The 10,624-nt window shown below is 41.5% G+C and overlaps 1 protein-coding gene across 1 annotated transcript in view; it reads right to left on the bottom strand.

Moving 5' to 3' along the window:
* VPS26C (VPS26 endosomal protein sorting factor C) overlaps positions 1-10,624 on the bottom strand; it is a 59,996-nt gene that overhangs the window by 30,332 nt on the left and 19,040 nt on the right. Inside the window, exons 6-8 of the mRNA XM_078854585.1 lie at positions 10,207-10,357; positions 9,735-9,887; positions 2,408-8,250 (exon numbers count right to left, since the gene is read on the bottom strand). Coding sequence (XP_078710711.1) covers positions 8,168-8,250; positions 9,735-9,887; positions 10,207-10,357 — 387 coding nt within the window. The 3' untranslated portion in view covers positions 2,408-8,167. The remainder of the gene's footprint in view (positions 1-2,407; positions 8,251-9,734; positions 9,888-10,206; positions 10,358-10,624) is intronic.

Genomic DNA, 10,624 nt, shown 5'->3' with positions numbered 1-10,624 from the left:
TTTGCTGATAAGTTTTAAAGAAAGTCAAAAGCACTGAACTGGTAGAAACCACTGGCTAAGCACCTGAAACCAGGGTTTGTTGCAATGCTAAAACACCTTTTGACAGCAATAGCCTCTTCTGCAAGTGCAGAAAGAGTATTTTTTTCATTTAAGTTTGTTCAACGAGTTAATTCAAAGTTAAGAAATCAGTTGGGATCTGGAGAACTAGGGAAGCTTGTTTTCCTCTACCAATCTATAAATAAAAATGACGTATGAGAGGATGAACTCTACTAGTTCAAAATTTTAGATGGCATGGTGGCCATCAATTCAATTCACTAACTACAGACGATACTTCCTTTCTTTAATAAACCAGTTAATTTTCAATGCAAACCATTTCAATAATTTTCTTACATATTCAGGACATTTAAGGTAGTTTTATTAAACTAATAATAAAAAAAAATTCAAAATGCTGGTTTCGTGCATTTTAATTGAATTTTAATTTCTATCCAAATAGATTTTGACACAAAACACAAGTAAAAAAATTAATCATTGCGTAAATAAGAAATGCATCATTCACCATTTTCTAACAATATAAAGAATCTGAATAAATGTGAGAATCTACATAATAGCTTAAATAAATGCATATAGATATCATAGCCTCCTGGTTAGAAAATAAAAGAACCAAATTTGGCTATATTTAGTTGCAAATCAACATGTTACAATGGTTGTCAATCAATGAGAATCAAGCTTTCTTTAGGAAAATTAAGAAGTACAAATGCAAAAGATTAAAAATGATGAGTTAAATCAAGATTTCCTGTTTGTTGATTTAAATCATGATTAAAATCGCTCCGATTTTAATCAATCCACCCTGGTGGCTGCAACTGAATAACATGAGGAGAATACTAGATATTTCTAAAACGATCAAATTGTGTGGGGTTCTCTTTAAAATTTCTTTGATTTTAAAAATTTCCCATTCAGAGGTTTTTTGTATGTCAGTTTTAAGCAAACTTTGTTCATATCAGATATAATCAAAACCAATGAATTGTATTTACTTTGGTTCTTTATCTGATCCTCTTTGTTAGCTAAAGAGTTAGCAACTTTATAAAAGGACTCTGACTAAGGCCAACGCAGTCTTTGAAATCCAAATTATGCATGCAGTGACACAGTGGAACAAACATGTCTGTCTGATGGCTGCTGCTTTTGCAAGGAGCATTACGTAAGAATTTAGATCACTCAGTGGTGGTAGGAAATACTTTATTACTGTCATTAAGATGATGTAGCTTCCAAAGTTTTGTTAGGATAACTTTAGCTCAATTCTAGATTCCCACTACAGTTTTATCTTGGAATAACATGCTTTAATTTAGAGAGGGAATTATGCTGCTCTGTGATTACTGTACCTTATTTTACTCCTGGGGGAATTGTGCTCCAAAAATTAAAAATTCTGTGCACATGTTAAAATTCTGCAGTTCTATATATTTTATTTGTCAAAATAACACAATATAATCACGCCAGTTTCAATTACTTTGGTCATTTATTTCAAAATACCTGTCAGCAAATATGTCTGTAACAATACAGACAACAAAAGAGAGTCGGGAAATGTTTTTTGACAAATAGATTCCTTACTAGTCCTATTAATATAGAACTCTTGAGTAATAATTCATTTAAACAACAACAATACAGAAACACATTTCCCGCACCCCTCAGAAGCAGTGCAAAGTCTTGGGGGAGTCAGGGGTAATGGAGGAGCTGAGGGAGAGGGAAGTAATTGTTGGGAAGGAGCCTGGGTCTGAACATGGAGGGTTGTTGGGTGTGGGTGGGAGAAGGCTTTTTTGGGGGGTTGGAAGGGAATGTTAGGGAGCCTCCACTCTGCAAATCTTGGCTCACCCTTAGCTGTTCTCATTCAGTCAGGTACATCTGCCCGTCCCTAATGTGTCCCTGCTCCCCCACTCAGCCACCCGTCCTCCCCCCATCCCTATGCATCCTTGCATCTCCCTCCCCCCACGTGTCTCCGCACCTCCACTCAGCCATCTCCTCTACCTGTCCATATGTGGCCCTGCACTCCCCACTCAGCTGCCCCCCGCGCAGCTCTGCACCCCCACTCAGCCACCTCTCCCCCTGACCCTGCATGGCCCTGCAATCCCCAGCCACCCCTCCCCCTGTGGCCCTGCATCCACATTCAGCTACCCCCTCCCCCTGCACCCCCATTCAGACAACCCCCTCCCTACACATGGCCCTGCACCCCCACCCTGTGCCCCTACTCAGCCACTCCACTATCCCTATGTGTTCCTGCACCCCATTCCCCATCCGGCCCTGCACCCCCACCCCCATTCAGCCCTTACCCAGTCTGTCCTTCTGAACTCCAGTCTGTGGACCCCTCCCCCCCCAGCAGCCTCATGCTGTCCATCCCCCCATAACCCAATGCACTGACCTGGCCGGCCGCATAGGCAGGGCACTGTGAGGAAGGCAGCGTCTTTCTCTTCCCTGTCTGCAGCTGCAGTCTGTTCTGATGCTACAGCAGCCCCAGGTGGGCAAAAGGAGTAACTGCAGAATGTATTTTCTGAGGGAAAAATTCTGCATGGCACACACTCCCCCAGGAGTAGTATTTGCTGCGTTTCCACACGGTCAAATGCAGGGCAGGCTTCAATTTAAAAAATTCCGCTGGTTATGACTGTCTGTATTCCGCGTTGAGATCCCTTCCCACCTTGCTCTGGAGTTCGCGCTGCTCTTCCTGCAGAACTCCCTCTCCCCCCCTTCAACAGTCCTCCTCAGAGCGCCACAGCTAGGAGGACGGTGAAGCGCAGTGGTAGCTTCAAGCGGGGTTGGTTTTCAGAGCAGTTTTGGAAAGCATGCTTGAACGGTACAGTACCCAGTGAAACCTGTACAAGTGGCCACACACCCCCTTACCTAGCAACGGCCTTAGCTGAAGAGCCCATCCCAAAGCAATCTCAGATATTATAACGCTTTATCTTAAAAGTCCACTGTTAAGTAATCCAGTTTTGTCAGTCTCAGCTCTGCCAACTCTATAGGTTGATATGGTATAAATCCCTAGTGGGACAACACCCAACTCATTGGTTGTGCTTCTCTAGTCTCGCCCCCAACCCCAGGGCCAATCCATCAGCTGCTTGCCCAGACTGTCAGCCCTCACAATAGCCACTGCCCAGCTCCATGCAGCTGCTTTCTTCTGGCTCCTCCTCCGCACCCACCCCGAGAGGTGAAGACTGGGCCCCTGGCTGGGAATGAAGAAGTCCTGCTGCCTCCAGACAGGCCTGAAAGGTGGTGAAGATCTTGCTGATGGGGGACGGGAAAGCAATGCTAGGTTTTTCTGTATGCGAATATGTGGAGGGGGGCTGCTAATACTGTGAGCTTTCAGGTTCTCCTCCGAGTTTAGAAGGAAAACCCACCAGGGTATGCAGCCAATCAGAGCTGCTACTCGGGTTATGAGGCTTTCTTCCTTCCTCAGCATGTAGAGCCGGCAAAGCTCCTTTTTTTCAATCTCTCCACTCTCCCACTGCCTCCTTAAAGGGTCAGGAGCGATCAGCCCTGCTCCCCAGCACCATACCCTTGCATGTAAGGCTTCCTGCTGCACCACTGGCCTAGAGGCTGGGAATGAGACTCCCAGCTGCCCCCATCCCAGACTCATCCAGTATCAGAAGGGAAAAAAAAGGAAAAAAGCAGTTGGAGATAAAAGAGGTGAGGTGAGTGCTCCAGAGTGGGGTGGGGAAAGGGTCTGGATGGGTGGAGGGACCAGTAGTAATTGAATCAGTATTTGGTGATGACAATGTGTTTCCAGCTCCTCTCCATTGTTGTGGGTTGCAGGGTGTAGGAAGAACATGGCAGCTCCTCACCCTAAGAGCCCCTGCACAATCAGCAACTACCCTACTTCCAACAACACAACTTTAGAATAGGCCATGTTTTCCCCACAGTGTTGGCTGATATGAATCTGTGAGCTGCTGGTTTTGCAGTGCAGGTCCTTCAGCGACTAAGATAAGTGTATTCATTCATACACATTTTTAAAAACACTTGTCACAATAGTATCTAAGACTTCACTACAGCAAGGACTCCATGTATTCTGCAGTTCTACTGCACCAGACTTCACCTCTTGGTGCAGAAGTGTATTCTAGCGTTCCAGAACTAAAAAAAAGCAAAACTTTGAAAACTGCTCAATGCTAGTTCCCAAATCTCACTTACTTGAAGTCAGCTAGATAGGACTGTCTTCTATTTGGAAACTGCAAAACCAGCATCAAAGAGCTAGCTCGGTGTTGACATGCACTAAACATTTACTACTGCCCCTCTCCCTTGCTACAGTCCAAAGTATTTTTGAGGGTGGATTGCCGATTACAGATCCCATCCTTTTAAGTATGAGCTTTCTACCTAGTACAGTTAGAGATTTCCCTGATCTTAGAAACATGTGACAGACCTAGCTACACAGGGCTCATCTATCCTTAAAATGCTACAGGAGTGCACGAGCACCGCAGTAGCTCTTCAGTGTAGACACTAGCTATGCTGACAGGTAGGGGTTTTCCTGGCAGCATAGGTAATCCACCTACCTGAGGGATTGCCTACACTTGAAACACTGCAGCTGCACTACTGTAGCACTTCACTGAAGATATTGCCTATGCTGACAAGAAGTGTTCTGCTCTCAGTGTAGGAAATCCACCTCCCAGAGAGGCAGTAGGTAGGCTGATAGGAGAACTCATCCATCAACCTAATGCTGTCTGCACCTGCAGTTAGGTCAGCTTAAATACATCACTCTAGGGTGTGGTTTTTTTCACACCCTCAAGCGATGTAGCTATAGACCAGTCCACAGACTTGAAAGGGAAAAAGCTACTTCACATATAATTTCCAGCTTTAAAGGGGAAGTCTGAGAGATTACCATCAGTAGCTCACTTTAAAAGTCCAAACTGCTTCAGAATTCAGATAGGTTATATGGACAAAAAATTAATTCACTGAAAGCAACAGCTACCTTTCCTGAAATGAGCAGGACAAAACTCCATGGATGCAGACTTATGGTCATGAAGTAATATGAAGCGCCATAGTCTAGAAAACTGGTTATGTTCAACAAAAATTTAGAAAAGGATAATAAAACTAGTTAGATTGTGATTTAATGGTATTTCCCTAATGGTGTGAAGTAAAGAGATTTGTTTAAAGTTGATCAGTATTTAATGGTTGTGGTTTAAGTGCTAGATCATAGTTGTTTCGGTGAGATCAGAGGTTTGGGGACTTTCAAATTTGACCTATGGAATATTGCTGAAGGGCTTTGAATTAATAGATGATTGAGGGCTGAGGAAAAAGTCAAGAAGTCACAGCCTTGTCTGGATGCTTCTTATGTTCCAGTTTTAATGCTGCTAGAAGTAAAGAAACTGTCACTCTACAGCAGGTAACATTTTAAGTTGTGCCTTGGAATTTGACCAGCTCTGCTAACATTTGAGTATAGATGAGCAGAGTCATCAACTTTAATTCATGGTAAAGATTAATCTGTCAAAAAGCCCCAAACCCCTCTGTAGTGGTGAAAAGAGACTATGAAAAATGTAAATAAAGTACAGATGAGAGTCTTCGGGCTTCCACCAATCCCTAATTCAGCAGAGTGGAAAAACAATGTCTTTAAAAAAACCTGATAATTTAAGGTTCTGGGGCCCCCAATTACCATCTACCCACTCTCAACATGAGGGCAAAAATCTATTGTTTATGCTGTAAACAGTACAAAATATCTGGACCACTGTGTTCAAAGAACCCAGCTAGAGTTTTCATACCTGAACAATAAAGAAACAGACGTACAGTTAAGCACAAGGGAGGTTATATACACAGGACTTCCTGCTAATCATAGCTTAGTTTTTGGAGGACAAACTTTTTCTCCCCCTCTGCATCTTTTCAGCCAAATGGCTTAGTAAATAGAAGGGGAGGATGTATGTGCTCTCTATTCCCTAAGGAAAATAGTGTTTCTTCTATTACACTGATATTCCTAGCTGAAAGGCTATCATCCATGTAGCGAGATTAACCGGGAGCTTTAACATGCTCTCCTCTTCAGCAGATCCAGAATAATCTTCATAGTTTGTCTCACACACTCCAGTAGGTGTCACATCTGAACAAGAACTTCAGTGGGATGATCTAGGTTGGTGTAATTCTGTGCTGGAGGGTATAGGTCTGTATATGCTGTGAAAATGTCAGTACTCCCTAAACTAAATGCAGGATTCATAGTAGTGTTATTTATATATTGTTTCCATTAGATGTTCATTACATGCTTACAAAAGATCCCTAAAAATCTGTAAATTCATATGGCCATTTTGGTATTGGTCAATAGCTAGCAGTCTAGTGTCATCCTGCCTCTTTGAAAGTCACAGACCTCATTTCCCCCCAAATGATCCTGTAATAGTATTTCCAGATCACATGCAAACATTGCTTTTGCAGTGGCTAAGGAGAGGATTTTGAACGATTTAATGCCAAAATGTTGTGCTGATACTGCAAGTTGTTAAACTAGATTTTTAGACGTTCAGGTTTTTATTCCTAAAACATGGAAACTGCTGAACAAGGATTTTGCCATTAGCCAGAGCAGAGGCCTGAATAGCCAGCTGGAAAATTTAGTATTTTTCTGTTGGATGAAGGGAGCTGTAAAGCCAAAATCAGATGTTTTGTCAAGTGTCTTTACTTCAAGATTGAGTTAACGTTTTAGGTGCCTGCTCATTTTGCTTTACAGTGCCTCTTCCTCCTCCCCTGACGGTTTCATTTGCAAATGTATATTCAGAAAAAGCACACTTTGCCTTTATACGTACTTTTTCTTACATTATCAAAAACACAATTCTTCCACCCTACACCACCTCCCCAAAACAAGATGGTCTCCTGGTTTAGTTCCTGCTGTGGCAGCTTAAGGGTGTCTACCCAATAAAGATGTGCTAACTAAAAAAAGCAATGGAGGGCTTTTATCAGAAAATAGTTTAAAAAAAATAATAAAAAACCCAACTCATTTCTGCCTGGTGCATTTCCCCTTCCCCACACCCCCTAATATAGTTATGTCTTGACATATTCAGCAAATGTCAACTAACCCTTCCAATGAAAGGGGAAGCAACTAGTAACTGGCTCAGATACAGTTAATTACCCATATAATACCATATTGCATAAAAAAGGTTAACCGGGGTGGCCAAAACATAAATATGTTTATACAGTCTATAGTAAAGTATTCTATCTGGCAATAAAGTCAGGCATAGGAAGGAGCTAGTCTACAATATAGCAGCCAAGCATACTGACAGCAGCTTTCATCGGATTGCTCTCATGGCCACAAGAGCAAAGCAAGGACCCACGTTTTCGCACCACAACTAGATTGTACGTAAAGAACTCAGTAGTTGGGGGGGAAAGAAATTAACATGGAATGGCTAATCAAGCGCAGGACATCTGCCACAACTGCAAGCTAGAACCTCTTTTGACAGGTTGGTCCTCGCACTGCAGTAGAACTTATGCAAGTAACTGACCAAGTTAATGAGAGTGTGATAGTTGTATCAACTTTGTTACAATAAAAAGCTTTAGCTCTGAGGTTGTTCCCCTGATTAATAGATTCACTTCCTAATCTAACTGAAACATACTTAGTTTCCTTTCACTTCATATCTTTGTGTGATGCTGATCCAATAACACTGTGTTCCAGTTCTGTAGCACCATTCATTAAAAGGTCTCAAAACATTTCTTGAACATTAGGTCTCCCAGCATCCATATGATGATGAGGCTTAGGAAACATCTAATCTCAGTCTCTCCTTCAAGGACCAATACATAGCAGGGCCGGTTAGTGTTTAGATACAAGGGTCCTTATAAAGGAAACATTTAAAGCGTTAGCACAAGTGTTAAATTATGAATTAATCATGGAAACTTACTGGGTGTTGTACACATGACAGGAATGTGTAAAATACATCCCTTAAGGGTTCTTAAGAAAAACAAATAGAGAAAGGGAGGCATGGCTGTCCAATTCAAAGAGATACCTGGCAGGAGTCTCAGCAGAAAAGCACATTCACTAATAATATCAGAAGATAGACAAAGTGTTTGGTAAGAGTTACAGAGAAATGCACTCCCTTCCAACACAGAAGTCAATAGTGGGATGAGCAAATGTTTTAGTCCTTCAATTAAAATAAGCTTGAAGATACGAACTGAATTTCCATTTGGTAGCTGAAGAATTTCCTTGTTCCTCCATTAGCAATTCTCCTCCGGATATTCACACCCTGCAGAGCTTCAGTGGGAAATTCTCTGTGATGAGGTGATCATCATGCAGGAGGACAACAATGTTAACTTCAAACTCTAGGGAAAAAGAGAGCTCTGGTATTAACTCAAATTGTACAGTAGAAACAATGATAATTCTGTGGCTCCTGCTCTCAGCTGCCTTCACCTTAGATAAATCTTTCAAGCTGTTTTTAGTGTTTAGGATTATCTGTTGCTAGATGATTCAACACTGCAGAAAACAACAGGGCACTATAAAATGACCAACTTCTCCAGCCTATTTGTCAGCATAAGTAGCTCCATAAAATATATGATTAATTGCATTAGTGGTAGCCACCTGTCTAGCCATAATTAGCTAGTAATTTACTGTTGGCATCATAGTAAGAAGTAGATCTTGAGGAGTAATTTGAAGGAGTTTAGGGTAGTAGTTCTCCAAATAAATCCATAGGAGGGCATTGCACATATAAGAGAAGCACAAAAATGGATGATCAAAGTTGTTGAAACAGAGGAAATGTAATTGGAGATGATACTAAGATACAAAGGTACATAAGTAGGGAGGAGCTAAATTGTGGAGGGTGCTAAACGCAAGCACAAAAAGCTTATGTAGTGGAAAAGGAGAAGCGATATAGGGGATAGATTCAAAAGAAGAAAACTTGGCTAGAACTATGGATTATGAAGATGATTTTAGCAGAAACGTTTCAAATGTCCATAAATGGAATATTTGATGAGGTTGTCAGGAAGGAGGGAGGCAACTGTAATATTCAGGAGGGGAAATAAGAGCCTAGACAAGAGTTTTTGTGGTGTGCATCGATGAAGAAACAATCTTAGCAACACTATGGAAGAAGAAGTTGACAGATTTGGATATGGCCTGGCTGTGAGTCAATAGAGTGGAGTCACAGACAACCCCCAACTTCCAGGCCTGAGTGACTGGGAGAATGGTGGGTGTGTCAGTGATGACAGCAAGGGATAATGGAAGGAAAGCATCACTTTTCAGCATTTTACCCTCAGAATTTCCTGCTGCTCTTGAGAGCTGTGAGTGTTCAGCATATTTAATCCCTACCGGATCTTTGCCATTAAAACTGCGTCTCCCAGAGAATTTTTCTGGTCACAACTAGTTTAGACCACTTACGTACGAAACCACTAAGAGTAAGAAAACAACAATATATGCTAGATCGAGAACTTAGTTCTGAATGGAGAAGGTTATAGCTAAAGGAATGGTATAGAGGTTTTTAATGAGACAAATTGCTTGGTATATTTAGTATTCCCTAAAGCTAGTGGCCTGACAGGCTTGGAGCCTGAGTCCTCTTTATCCACAACAGGTACAGTTCAAAGAACAGTAGTGCTGATTTCCCCACATTGCTCTGGTAATATACTTCAACCCTGGTATAGGACCACCTCTGTTGGTAAGAAGGTTTCCTTGGTCTCCCTTGCAAAGCTGCTCATTAGTGTCAGTGGTGGTAGTTTGTATTGTGGCCCCTTACCCACTAGAAACCAAACTTAAACTAGCAGCTTGTTTCACATGGATTCCGAAGGTACCAATATTTCAAAAATAGCTGGGTCCTTACCAACTTTGAAATTTGTAGTTTCCAACGTAGGGCAAGTGAACAGCCTGGGGAATACCATGTATATTGGAACAGACAAACTTCTGCAGACATCCCCATCAGCAATCTGAATATTCTGAATCTCTGTAGCATCTCTAGCATAACCTTCAGCACAACCTGGAGAAAACAAGTATTGGGGTGAACAAAAAAAAGTAGCACTAATTCTACTAGAAAGTTACTGAACATAGTTCAAAGGCTGGAGGCATTAGCCAAAAACCAAACACCCTTCCTTTTACCCATTAGAGCTTTGACCTTACCACTGTTTAACAATTACATCTATACACCCTAAAAAAAGATACTTTTGATACACAAAAAGTAACTTTTGCAAATGATTTCTACTACTGCTTTAGACAAGTGTGCTATGTCCATTTAGAATATAAATATTCAGATAACCAGTGTGGTATATTCAGATTTTAATTTACATGAAACAACCTACCACAGGTTTCCACACGTACTAACTGTAGTTCAATACTTTTGACTGCAGCTTCTGCATTCTCCACCACCAACTCCCCAATTAGTGGTTGTGTAATGATGCAGTTAGTCGAGTTGAGATGACCTTTGATGAGAAATTTTGGGAGCGAGGCTCTCTACATGTAGAGTGGGAAAAAAAGTCACATGACTAATCACAAAAAGCATAGAGAATGCTAAGTAGGCAAAACCTCGCTTTGTGGAAAAAAGCAGCATAAGAATTACTGAAGTACATAAAAACCCTACATCAAAAGATTATTAAGGTTGGAAAGTCAGGACCCTTAAAAGTTAGAAAATGCCGGGATCAAGCTTGCCTGTGCAATGTTAATGGAGCCCCCTTGAGTGTAAGCATTGTGATACAGTCTTTAATTACATGGTAACATTTT

Source organism: Lepidochelys kempii, chromosome 1 (genome assembly GCF_965140285.1).
Source record: "Lepidochelys kempii isolate rLepKem1 chromosome 1, rLepKem1.hap1, whole genome shotgun sequence".
Taxonomy (NCBI): domain Eukaryota; kingdom Metazoa; phylum Chordata; order Testudines; family Cheloniidae; genus Lepidochelys; species Lepidochelys kempii.
Note: the sequence above shows the minus strand (reverse complement) of the source record. Positions and strands in the feature narration are given on the sequence as shown.